The following is a 13,893-nucleotide window of genomic DNA, read 5'->3' on the forward strand; positions in this document are numbered from 1 at the left end:
TATATATATTTACTGAATTTAATTTCAGGTCACATGTTATAAATGGATTCTCAGATCATGTTGGGGGGGTTGAATCTGGCAGGTGAACCTTTTTACCAGATGTATCAATGCCCACACAGGAAGTGGGCTACTGAGTTGCTCTTTCTTTCTCGGTCAGTTTTGGGGCTTTTATTTTATTCCACCTGGCTTCAAACCACAGGGTGATGAAGTTTTTACTTTTATTTCTGTTCACTTACCACCACAGACTGCTGAACCAGAGGATTGATAGTACTGGTCAAAGACTCAGTGACACGTCAGAAGCTTCACCGAAAAAGTAGGAGAACTAATTTTTAATATACTATAATATAGGTAGTCATGGATGGGTAAAGAATTTAAAAATGGCCTAATCATTTGTAAAACTGCATTAATTTTATCCCAGCTTAAAGAATAGGCGCTTAATATGTGGACTGTGTTTGGCCATTATAATCATTCGTCTTGTCCTTATGTGCTTCCACCATAAGAGATAGGAAACAAAATCTAAATTATCTATAAAAACATGTGCAAAAAAACTTCAATTCAGGGACTTTATTGCCATGTGCAGCACTAAACAAGTTACCAGTGCAATGAAATTCTAGCTTCTGTGTTTATTCCTTGTGCTGTGATTAACCTGCTTACAAAATGCACTCATTTAACACACTCTTCACTTGGATCCCCTCATACATACAAAGAAAACAAATATGAATGTACTAAAACAGTATAAGAAAAACAAAAAACGGTATATACACAGATACTACTATTGTGAAACAGCATGTGCAATATGTATGGATCAGAGAAGTTGAGATCTGCTCATATGTACAGAAGAAGGCAGTGCTGAATATACAAAGTGCAGTACAAAAAGGACATAAAACAATGTAAAAAAAAAAAAGGTGTAATGTTAATAGTGCAGAGAGTTATTGGAGGTTATCTATACAATACATCAACCAATAATGCAGGAAAATAGGTTCAGCCATCAAAATCTGTGTTTCTGTACGATGGATCCCATTCAGTCCAACTTCTACAAAACTCAGGCAGAAACATTAACTTCTTTAATAGCACAAGTTTGTCGTGAAGAGAGGATGATTCAGAGCAGCTTTTTTCTGCCTAATTATATATTACTGATTACTGAGGAACACTATCAGGTTCATCCTCTGTGGGTGGAGTAGAAATAAAGACACCACAAAACCCACAGGGGACCAAACCTATTGGTGGGATGCTGGATGAGAAGATGATGATGATGTGCAACAGGATATGCTCCTGCCTCGTCTTTACCACATTACACCCATGATCCACTCGCTGTATGACTCCAGACAACAGGCGCTTCTCCACATGAGCTCAGACTTGTGAGTAACATTAATTTTTTCTAACTTTTAATACAGCAATACAATAAAGAACTTGGTTATGTGTGTTTTAATGCATTTTCTTTCCCTTAAGATTAAGAGATAGAGAATCATGTTGGTCTTTCAGGTAACCATTATTTTGTTTACTTTCATGAGATTTCTGTATTTAATTGTGGTGCATTCCTGATAAACTTCCCATTTTGCTCTTGAACTTTGTTATTTTAGAGTACTGCAATTTGGTGTCTTCTAATAACAGGTAATAAAAGCAATATTTTATGCATAAAATCATTAAATTTAATCAAAATAAATTTTAAAAACCGTAAGATTTAAATGATTTCTTCTCCATACAGACCTGCACTTTTTTGCCACCGCATTAGAAAGTAAGTCCCGAATTATTTGCTTGAATTTACCAACAAATGAAGCAACAGTTCACAGCAGATTGTCTAAATCTAACTCTGCCCTTCTGCAGCCTGTAAGACAGCCTGGTTTGATGAAGGAGATGTTTCCAGAGAAGGAGACTCCGAGCTCTTGTCTGACTTGATGAGGAAGCATCAGATGAGGATCTGCTCCGACCCAGTGGATATTGAAGCTCAGACGGTTTCTGGGATCAAGTCACAGCACAGTGGGAACACTTTCCACACGTAAAGAATCAAAATCTCTCATACTGAGTTCAGGATTGTGTGTACATGCTGAGTCTGCCATGTCTGGTGACTGTTGTATTCATTTTTTACAAACCATACATTATAATTTTACCGTTATTGCTGGTCAATATTTATTCAAACTGATCCCAAACTAATTTTTAAAGCTTCGTAGCATACTGACAACATTCAAAAACATAACTTTAATGCAAATAGGTCAACATGCAAGTATGTTCCCAAGACACAATTAAAGTTGTCATCATCTACTACTTCAACTTTTGCTTGTCGGAAATCAGACTTTAAGCTCATTTAACCATTTATCACGGGGCAGAAATATCAAAATCTTATTCATATTTATCATTAGTTTGAACTTTAAATGTTGTGGTTCAATTGGTTTTGTCAATGAATGACAAACAGTGACGAAAACACCTTATAGATGTGAGGTGAGACATAAAGACTTGTGCTGGAGACTTTTACAGGGTCACTATATGCTAAAACACAAGGTATAACTTGATGTGATGATGAAATGATAAAATGAAACAGTAAACTACTTACAGTATTCAGTTTAGATTGTGAATACCCCTGAGACTTTTTTCTTGCAGTGCTGAACTCTACGCTAACTTGCAGATGTTTTGGATGCGTTTCACAGATACAGTGCATCTGAAGGCCTTTTATGCCTCAACTCGGAACAGAAATCCAAACAGTGTGATGATTTCAAGGTCAAGTTCACCTGCACAGGACAGTTCTGCTCAGGTTTGTAAAACAAAATAGAGAAAAACCCCTCAATTCATTTCTGGGAAGAATATAAATTCTCATGTGTTTGTTTGATTCATAGAGTGCAGGACTGACTGGTTCGATCATGATGATCCGACAGCAAATGGAGACTATGAGGTCCTCAGTGACCTCCTCAGCATTTACCCGAGACAGATCTGCCCTCAACCAATAGCCATCGAGGTCCAGACCATCTCTGGAGAACCTGCGTCCAACGCTTCTGATCATTTTTTAAAGTGAGATTAAAAATATCATCTAAAATGAAAAATTGCTGAATTACCTATAAAGGGGTGGTGGACACTTATCCACCTTCATGTTCTTCTTCTTTCTTGCAGTTATGATGCCACCTATGGGTTTGCCTGTGTCAATGCAGATCAGCGTAGGAGGAGTTGTGAAGATTACAAAGTGAGGTTTACATGTCCCAAAGAGTTCTGTCAAGGTAAATGTCTTTACTTTTCTCTCAGATATCAAAGACATGCAGGTTTAATCAACTGAAAACTGTGAAGTGGTCATAGATGTGTTTCTGAGTCTCTAGTCACAGTGATCACAATGATGCTGTACAGCAAGTCTGTGTATAGAAAGAATGAATGGATGACTATTTTCTGTACTTACTATAATGGGGTTGCTAATCAGCTCCAGCTAGATGCCCCATGTGTGTAATATTTTGCATTTCTTTTTCCTTTTGTAGTAGTGTTTTGTCTTCATTATATCATGTACATCCAGCCATATATGTGAAAGCAACAATACATTGATATGAAAATGCACATAGGTTAAGAAAACATACATTAACCTCGGCAAAAATCAAACCTGACACCACGCCTTTCCCAACCTCCCACCCACACCTTAAATGTTTATAGGGCTGTTTACATTATTTTTCTGTCTGAAATCCAGTTTTAACTGTGCAGACTTGTATCTATTTGCAAACTCTACTCAGTGACTCAACAATGTCGAACACAGTGGATGAGCAGTGACACCCCATCAGACGAGGGTGATGTGGAGTCCATACTTCAACTAATGAAAACCTTTCCTGGTCAAGTCTGTGTGAACCCAGTCAGCATCGAGGCCAAGACGACCAGTGGAATATCTGCCAGACACACTGGAGACACCTTCCTCTCGTGAGCATGCCGCTTTCTCATCAAACAGACAGTAGACATGTCTGACAGGTTTACTGCAAATCTCACTTCTATTCAGTTAAAGAGAATTTTGCAATCAAAACCGTTTGTTCCTGCTCTTTACCTGTACTCCAGGTATGATGTCTCTTTTGGATTTGCATGCATCAATGAAAAACAGAAGAATAAACAATGTGAGGACTATCAAGTGATACTTACCTGCCCCTCAGATTTCTGTCAGGGTAAGTTTTCATGCAAATGGGATTCATTTTGATAGCAAAACTGACCTTCAATGGGATAATATCAACATTTTAGAAGGACTATAATATACATATGAGCTTTGCAGATGTATGAACTTCTGAAAAACAAAACTTTCATAAAAATGTAGGAATCAGACAATATCCGTGTCTGTTTTTCACCATTTGGCAGGTTGTCGGACACGCTGGTTTAACATGGACAGTCCCACAGGGCGGGGCGACTATGAGACCCTTTGCCAGGTGCAGATGTTATATCCCAGTCAGGTCTGCTCTCAGCCTGTGGCCATTGAAGCCATGACTGTGTCTGGTGTCCCTGCACACGAGACCGGTGACATCTTTCAAATGTGAGTGTTGGCAGATTATGTTTTGCATAGTATGTTTGCACTGACACATTGAAGCGAGTGAGTTTTCTCAAGGTGATGATGATGTAACAAGTGCCCCAAGTAACTGCATAAATTCTAATAATTGACTCTAGACATTAATAATTCTGAAGCATTGATACCACTGATGCCACATTGGTATTAGTGCTAGTGTAAAGGAATAGTTAGACTATTTTTGGAAAAAACTTCCTCGCTTCCTTGACAACAGGTGACATGTTTGATGCCCCTGTCATGTCTGTATAGTAAATAATAGTCATCTAGTCTAACCAGCTGCTGTCTGTAGCTTCATACTAAACACACAGATTGACCACTCTTTGTGTCTCTTGTAAGGAAAACAAACAATTTCTTTCATTCTTTAAATGAGCTCTCCAGTCATTTTGTATTTTACTTCCATAAAGTTTGGTCTCCGAGTTAGGGGAGCTTCCTTCACCCTGATGACATTACTATAAAATCATCAAGGTGAGGAAAGCTCCCTTTTGAGCAGATCCTCTAGTGAAAATAAAAGTTCATCTACGTTTGGTACAGTGCTCTTTTAAGAATTTGCTTACCATATATTTTGCAGATACGATGCTACTTTCGGCTTTGCCTGCGTGACTGCAGAACAGCCTGATGGAAAACACTGTCAAGACTACAAGGTTCGCTTCACTTGCCCACTGGATTTCTGTTCAGTATGATAAATCGTTGGTATACAAAATATTTGGGATCTTACTCTGAATGGAAGATTTGGAGCAGCTTGAAAGAGAAGATTTTAATTTGTGAAGTGTTTGCTGTTGCCTTTTGGGTCTTTTAGGATTCCAAATAATACTGATTCCTAACGCCCTACAGTATTCCTTCAGGACAGGTCAACATACACATTTCTTTGTAGTGGGGTGTTCTTATGATATCTTTTAATTATGGAATTATGTCTGTGAAGATTCTCAGTCATCCAGGTCATGGTAATTCTTGGAGCTCCAGTAGAAAAGCAACTGGACTTCCTTTAAAGTTCTTGAAGACATTTTAAATCTCAAATGGCTAATGGTCCATTAATAGATCAAGCCTCACATGTCTTGAAGTGTCCATAGTTGTTAAATTAGCAGGTTTTACCACAACAACTGCAACAATGGTTGGGAAGTTGCCAGGCATGGATGGCTTCTTTCACCCCTCTCTCAAACCAGGCTCCTCCATCCAAAATGTGGACACTACCGTCCTCAAAGAAGTGTCCCATTGTGCAGATACAGGTAAAGAGCTGAGTTTGTGTAGGTTTCCTGTAAAAGTCACATCCAAATAAATATACATAAATGCCAAACTAAGACAGCTAAAGCTTAAGAATTAGCGAACAGAAAGTCAGAAAAGCACAACAAGTTGTCACTTTACAAACAGTGACTTGGCTCAAACTTGACTGTTTCATGAATACACTATGGATGTGTGCATTAGTTTGTTCTGTTGTATGAAGACAAAAGGCATGAAAAGAGCAAACTGCACTTAATTATGAAGACTGTGAGTGTGAAGACTTCTTATTCTGTATGTGGAGGTTTGGAAATTGTTTGGAAATTTGCTAAAAAAAAAAATTTCTCATGTAACTTTTAATATTGCTCTGGAAAAGACGTAGTGGTGGAAAGTAGCCAAGCACATTTGCTGAGTCACTGTACTTCAGTGGGACACTTGTACATTACCTGCGTATTTCTATGCTTCTTCTCCGCTACATTTCAGAGTAAAATATGCACTTTCTGCAAATTTATTGGAAGGGTCACTATTGAAGGTATTGAGGTTTTGTCCAATGGGCAATATAACAAATTCCTAAAATACAATACATTGTAAAAAATGAATCCAGTAGTTTCCAACCTTTTTATCTTCTGACATCTTTACAAAACCGGTGTATAGACAAGTTGTTAACAACTCCACCAAGTGTTGATTTTTCCCTCTAAACTTCTCACATGGTTTCATCTCAATAAATGTTAATATTTGTACAGATTTGTGGATCAGAACTGTGATCAAAATGCACAGCAAGGGTTCTGGAATCAAACTCGTGAAAGGGGTTTGACTCTCTTCTTTTCCAGAATTGCCCAGAGTGAGAGGTGTGGGGATACTCACAAGGCCCCGGCTGGAATTTGATATACTGGGCTCACTATTACAAGCCATTCAGTCCCTATACAACCATATGTAGAGCTGCATTTGCTTTCTTAGCAAGTCAGACACATTTCCAGTGGGTGATGGACATCGCCAGGGCTGCTCCTTGTCTCCAATCCTGTTTGTGGTGTTCATGGACAGGATATTAAGGAGTAGCTGATGTGAGGAGAGCAGGGCTGGAGTGGAACTTATTTTCAGCTCTAAAGTTTCATGCCTCAGACCGGTCCTATTACTATTAAAATCATGTAATTATAACCTTACATGTTGAGTCTACAATAGCACTCTGTTCTGTAAAGCCTTGTAATTCAGTGTATTTTTCTCAAATATTTCCAATTCAGTGTAAGTGAGGGTTGCTTCACAATGTGGATTTATTTCAACATGAGTGCACATCTCCAACATTATTCTTTACAACAATATCAGAATCTATAATCTGTTCAAATAATTGTTCACAGCTATCCAAACCTTAAAAATGAAATTAAAGTCAATATATTAAATATTAAATTTTAAAAATAAAATAAAAAGTGTTGCACTTTCTAACAACACCATAATCTTTTTCCTCTGCAAGGAAACACTTCCATGACAACTTACATTTCACAAATATGAGAACATGAGTTAAAGGGCAAATCTCCAACACTATTCTTTACAATACATCACAATATCAAATATCAAGCAAATAAGTGTTCATAAGACAAAGTTTCCCAGCATCATACTATTCTTTAAATTAAATAACGTTATGTTAGATGCCACAATGCCACACAATTCACTGACTTGATAATTAACGGTTTGCAAAGTTCTACATCTTGCTGTAACCGTTTCATCGTCCTCGTTTCAAACCACGAGCTTGTTTTAGTGACAAAGTTTCTAATGTCAGCACATCTGGCTGTGTCTGTTTCCAGAGCTTTCCTCTTTTTAATTCTTGCCGTCTCTGTGCCACCCTTGCTCTTTCTATTTCCATCTTTCAAACACCACTGACCGTGTGCACGAACGTGTTACGTCGGGGTGCGTCTGCAAAAAAAAGAAAAAGCAGAAAAAAAAAGAGAAGAGTTGCCAGTGGAGGCAGAGGAGGCCCTGGGACATAATGATCAACCCAGTGCCATGAGTGAACACCTGCCCTCATGGCCCAAACATCAGACCAGCCCACCGGGAATTGTCCCGGTCCTCCCGATTAGCCACTCCAGGCCTGGAGGAGAGTGTCTGATTTGGGGACCTCATAATCACATTTCTGCTTTTTGCAGATGACGTGGTACTGTTGGCTTCATCAGACCATGACTATTAGCATGCACTGGAGCAGTTTGCAGTAGAGTGTAAAGCGACTGGGTAGCGAGTCAGCACCTCCCAGTCCGAGGCCATGGTTCTCTGCTGGAAACCAGTGGAATGCTCCTTGCAGGTTTGTGGGGGAGTTGCTTCACCAAGCAATTTACCAGTCCATCTACATTCCAACACTCACTACTGGTCATGACCTCTGGGTAGTGACCGAAAGAATGAGACTGCAAGCATGAGCGGTCGAAACAAGTTTACTCTGTGGGGCTCAGTCTTAGAGACAGGGTGAAAAGCTTGGACATCCAGAGGAAGCTTGGAGTAGAGTCACTTCTCCTTTTCGTCGAAAGGAGCCATTTGAGGTGATTTGGACTTCTGATTTGGGTGCCTTCTGGGAGACTTCCTTTGGAAGTTTTCCAAGCACGTCCGTCTTGGAGGAGACCACGGAGTAGACTCAAAACAGGAGGCATTATATATCTTGTCTGGCCTGTGAATGCCTCGGGATCCCCCAGGAAGAACTGGAAAGCATTGGTAGTAGGAGGGACGTCTGGAATGTAGCAGAGCCTCTCCACCAGCTGTTTGTGCTGAGGTGAAACACACAATTATTACAAGTGTTAACAAATAGACAACGAAATGATGCAGAAGACTGTTTAAAGCCACCTTTTTATTTGGAGTAATAACTCAAGATATCAGGATGTCACACAGTTTGCCTGAACATAGATTTTTTTTCCACAACTTTAACAGTGTCTATGGAGACGTTGCAATTCAGAAAGGTTACCTTTGGAATTAGTCAAAGCAGTTCTTCTTTCTTTTCCTTGGTCTGACTCTTCTTTTTCTGTTTGGGGCTTTTTGTCGTCTCATCTTGGCATAATTCTTCCATTTTTGATCATCCTGGGGTTCCTCTCACTGTTTCTTCGTCCTATAAGAAAAAAAATGGACACAGATGCAGCGATTAGCACAGTCAGCTAACAGCACCAACCAGCTAACAGCACCAACCTGCTGGTTCTGTCTGTGTGGAGTTCATGTTCTCTCTGGACCTGGGTGGGTTCTCTGCAGATGCTCCAACTTCTTCCTGCAATCCAAACATGCATGGAAGGTAAATCTACAATTCTAAATGTGTGAGTGTGAGCATGAATGGTTGTCTTTCTTTGTGTAGCTCTGTGATGGACTGGTGTCCTCCAGCTCCTGCAGCCCTCTATGAGATAAAACAGGAACAGCTAATGGATGGATGACGCCTCTTGATATGGAGCACAAGATACACAAAATAGTAACACACAAATGAATTAGATTTCATTTTTGCGTGACATATATGTAACATTACAGATCTTTGACACGAGGAGATGTTAATTTCAAAAAAATGGCAGAAATGTATTCAAGTCTTACTTCTTAAGTATGTTTTCTTCCAGGCTTCGTCAAAATGTTCATGTGGGCCTACTGAAACATGTGCTGTGCAGTGAGAAGTATCTGTAGTCATAAAGTTGGCTCCATGTATGCATTGTATGTGTGCAAATGACGTGAGTCATGATGACATACTTAGTAAATGTAAGAACTTCATTTTTATACACATTAACCTTGGCTTCACTGTAATCAATAGCAAACATCACACTGTCATCAGTTTGACTGTGACTCACCCAATGTGATGTCTTTATAGGCTGGTCCACAAGTGGCCTCTGCTTTCACCCCTTCAGCTCTTGGTGTGATGGCTGGATAGACGGTCTGTCATCTTCTGAGCCTGAAGTCTTTGCATCAATGTCCACACTGGCAGCACAGATAGGGCTGAAGACTGCAATCAAAATGATCACACATGCGACCACTTGTTGCGAGTGTGCGAGCTAAAATTTCATGTGAGTGAATGGTGATCATTTAGCTGTATTGTTGTCGCTTTAACCAGCTCAGGCAGCCACTGCGTTAGCCATAGTGGTGGAAAACAACTTTTATGACTTCATGGCTCTGCCAGTCTTTTCTTGCCTGATGAGTAAAATGAGTTATTAAGCTGTTGTGCGTTCCTCAACAACAACTGAGGAAAGAAAAGGCCGAGAGGGAGAAGTCAGAGTCATACACACCTGATGATCAGACTGTAGATGCAGGCAGGACCACCTTTCCTGCGTCCTTGTCCTCTGCCTCACCCTCATCTTGACATTTCTGTCATTGCCTGACACACGGTCAGCTGAGAACTTTCAATTTTTTTTAGGGAACAGTCTTCATGTTCTCATTTCATTCATGCAACTGGTTTTCTGCCTTTTCAGTCTGCTGCAGGATGTCTGCCTCTTGGGCCTTAATTTAACTGCTGCTGTGGTCTATTGCAAGGGAGGTGGGATGAGGGGGACCTGAGGGAGGCCTATAAATAAACAAGAATAAAAGGAGTTAGTCCACTCTCACAAGGCACACCCTCAGATCTTTTCATCTACAGGCCCTGCAAGGCCGGGCAGGCTAACTACAGCAAACAAATCTGAACAGTCACTGTGAAAAGCACAAACAAGAGATACAAAATTAACGATTAAATGAATGATTAAAAAAATGTTCACCTGCAATACATTCCTGCATACCTGCTATACCGACATCTCACACACAACAAGAAATCAAACCCCCCCATAAAAGTTGTGTGGCCATACTGCAATATCCAGAGACATACAGCTGTTAAAAAGGCACACCTTAACTTTTGTGGAACGAGCTACCCCTTAAACATCCAACAAATGTCTTACCACAAATCATGACAACTGAGGCATTGTGTTTTCTCTGTCCTCCCACATAAAATATTCAGCACCTCCCCACTCACTTAACTCAAGTTATTGCTTCCTCTCCCAATCAGAGGCCGATAGTGGAGCACCATCCCATGCCACTGGTTTCATGAAGTTCGTGAAATTGGGTTCAGTAACAATAACAACTATGAGAAGATCTTAAATACAGCACTAGCCAAGAAGATGGATACCAAAGATGATGGACATGCCACAAAACTTTTTGCAAAAATACCTGGGGTTTGATAGCTTAACAACCCAATGAAACCCAGAGGATACATTCAGCAAAAAGACATAAATAGGTTTGTAAATGTCACTGTTCTCAACCACCTGGTTGATCTGTTAGCAGTTGGGCATGTGAAAATCCTGACCACAGAACTGTGTGGGTTTCAATTCCCTATGGGTTGAGGTTCACCATCTGATAAATACAAAGTTCTCAAATCTTCTAGGACTCTCTGGAAGGCCTGAAGAAAAATCCTGTGTTTCGAGATTTTCAGAGTCAAACTACATTTAAGCTTCGAGCGAACCTGTCAACATTAATGACCACAGAATGAAGCTAAAAAGAAATTAGCATACTGGTCAGTTGTAATTCAGTTGTACAACTGCTTATGAGGAAAGGGGATTAAAACACAAACCATCCATGACAAACCAGCATCTAATCTATTAGTTTCATGGAGCTAATACAATGTGTTGCTAATCATATAAGGCACTAATATTATCTCATGAGCAGCGTTTACCAACACAACATTCACATTACACTGAATATAAAACAGTCTTACAAATACACCAGTATACAGAACGTGTGTCTCGCATTTTTATCAACTCAGAACAGTCTGTTAGTCGGCTAACGCAATTAGCACGAGTAAACGTGGATTAACCGTTCGGCTAACGCTGCTAGCTTGCTAATGTACTCAGCACAAGTCAACTCGGTAAACAATACTACAGTTTAGCATAACGGCTAGCTGCCTCACGCTTGTACTGAACTCACCAAAGTGTCGGCGCAAAATGTCAACTACTAGCGGAGAAACGGCGTCAGATCTCTCTAGACTCAGGCAGAAATGCCAACTGCCGCCATGACCAGCACAACAACGTTTCACTACCTGTGTAGCTGTGACTTTCAACGGGCGCACGGACCGAAACAGTCCGAGGCGGGACAACGACCTTACCGGTAAGCCACATGAACCACTGGCCGCTTATCAAAGTCAATAAGCGAATAATTATTTTATTAAAATTATTTTACATTATACTTCACACTTATTGGGCATACACCCTGTGCAGTGTTGTCTTTTGAAGCCCTGTGTTGTTTTTTAAACTTTTCGGCCGTTGGTGGAATCTGCGCGGAGCTTGTGCATAGAACGTGAGGTCACAATCAATCACAGCCCGTGAAATATTATGACATCATTGATGACGCCACGCTCAAAAGTGTATAAATGTCTGCATTCAGATAATCTAACCACACTTTGAGAGGAACAGTCGTTTGAAAACACCAGCACAGAGAGAAAGATTCTTCGGTAAATTCAGCTATCAACAATCCTTTGGAATACCATGGCAAAGAACCTCAGTATTAGAAAAGGAAACACGCTTGGCAGTTGCCACGTGGTAGAAGACATTCTTGGTGAAGGAGCCTTTGGTGTTGTGGCAAAATGTCGCAATACAGAGACCCAAAAGTCAGTTGCAGTCAAAGTGAACAAGGGCGAGGAAGGCGTTCTGCAACAAGCCATCTATGAAATTGCCGTACTGAAGCGGATGCAGTGTCTGGATCATGACATCTGCAACATCGTCCAATGGGACGGATTTTTCTTTGACAAAGAAAATATCTGCATCACCTTTGAGCTACTTGATATGAGTCTCCGCGGTTACATGAAGGAGCAGGACAGATTCTTTACCATTGGAGAGCTGAAGCCGATATTACATCAGCTGGCCACAGCTCTCGCCAGCCTGCACTCCATTGGTATCACACACATGGACTTAAAACCTGATAACATCATGGTTGTTGACCGCAGTCATCAACCATTGAAAGTCAAACTTATTGACTTTGGCCTAGCACGTCCAGTGTCAGCGCTACACCAAGGTGAATTTGTGGGGACGCGCGTTTACCGTGCACCAGAAATGTTACTGGGAGTACCCTTCGATGAGTCCGTTGATATGTGGGCTCTGGGTCTAGTGATGGCAGAGCTGGCCATGGGGTGCTGTATGTACCCGGGCAATTCGCATTACGATATGGTCAGATATATCGTAGAAACCCAAGGCCAGCCACCGGATGACCTCCTGGATAATGGGTTGTACACTAGTGATTATTTCTATCCTCAAGACAACAGCAGCTCACGCTGGAGATTCAAGACTCCAAAGGATATTTATCGTGAACGCGGGTTCCGTGCGTCCGAGACCAGGAGTGTTATGCTCAAATCTCTGGATGAAATTGAGCAAAACATGAAGCAAGACGCTGAGCACCCCAGGGATCAGAAGATGTTCATTAGCTTGATCAAAAGCATGCTGAACCTTGATGCGTCCAACCGGATCACAGCTCAACAGGTTCTGGACCATGAATTTTTTGCTGCCAGCATCCCTCAGAGCCCATCAAGAGATGCTGGGACTCAATTAACACACATAGACAACCAACAACATGGAAGTTTCAACGTCCAGCATCCAGTTCCTTTCCGGGCTGCTATGTCGCTGCAGGAACATGTACACTTTCACCTCCGACATTCAGTTCCCTCCCGGGCTGCTGTTTCATTGGAGGAACATGTCAACTTGAACTTCCAACATCCAGTTCACACATCGTGCCAGGAATCTGAAGACTTAAGTGTCCAATTACCAACTACACCCGTGGCTGTTACATCACCCAAAAACTCTGTGGATACCGGCCTACCTAAAATCTCTGGCATCGAAATGATCCCCACAGGAGATGCTGACGTCAAAATAACCCACACAGAAGTTCTACATCAAACTCCTTCTGAGGCTGGTACAATGGGTGAGTGCTGTCCAGGAGCAGGCGGTCAGATTGAGGACATTTCCATTAAAAGAAGCCACATCAAGGATGAAGTCCTTCATCCAACTCTCTCCTCGACATCATCGGAGCAGAGCTCAGAGGCCGACACTAGAACTGAGGTCAAGACAAAGAAGAAGAGCTTGTGGAAACGCATCAAGAGAAGAGTTACAAAGGCTTTCCACAAATACATCTTGTGTGGATCAGTAAGCCCTTCTCCAACTTCTCCACCCTGATTCCTCTCTCTATCTTATCTATCTATCTATCTATCTAAATTGATTAATTGGACTCTCTAAATT

General features: G+C 40.9%; 1 protein-coding gene and 1 long non-coding RNA gene across 2 annotated transcripts; one reads left to right on the top strand and one right to left on the bottom strand.

The window, feature by feature from the left end:
• The first annotated feature begins 1,230 nt into the window (after positions 1 to 1,230).
• On the top strand, positions 1,231 to 6,876 carry si:dkey-205h13.2 (uncharacterized). Its single transcript, XM_023261451.3, has 12 exons — positions 1,231 to 1,358; positions 1,450 to 1,482; positions 1,581 to 1,611; positions 1,706 to 1,735; positions 1,825 to 1,996; positions 2,643 to 2,746; positions 2,829 to 3,000; positions 3,100 to 3,203; positions 3,699 to 3,879; positions 4,012 to 4,115; positions 4,303 to 4,474; positions 5,073 to 6,876. The coding sequence occupies exons 2-12, from the start codon at positions 1,468 to 1,470 to the stop codon at positions 5,182 to 5,184; spliced, it is 1,197 nt and encodes a 398-aa protein (XP_023117219.2). The 5' UTR covers positions 1,231 to 1,358; positions 1,450 to 1,467; the 3' UTR covers positions 5,185 to 6,876.
• Positions 6,877 to 7,003: 127 nt separating this feature from the next.
• Positions 7,004 to 10,447, bottom strand: LOC111562748 (uncharacterized). Its single transcript, XR_008602434.1, has 4 exons — positions 9,937 to 10,447; positions 9,505 to 9,656; positions 8,652 to 8,945; positions 7,004 to 8,457 (listed from the first exon to the last, which is right to left on the bottom strand). It is a non-coding gene; the product is annotated as an uncharacterized LOC111562748 (long non-coding RNA).
• Between the last annotated feature and the right edge of the window lie 3,446 nt (positions 10,448 to 13,893).

This window comes from Amphiprion ocellaris, chromosome 8 (genome assembly GCF_022539595.1).
Source record: "Amphiprion ocellaris isolate individual 3 ecotype Okinawa chromosome 8, ASM2253959v1, whole genome shotgun sequence".
In the NCBI taxonomy this organism is placed as follows: domain Eukaryota; kingdom Metazoa; phylum Chordata; class Actinopteri; family Pomacentridae; genus Amphiprion; species Amphiprion ocellaris.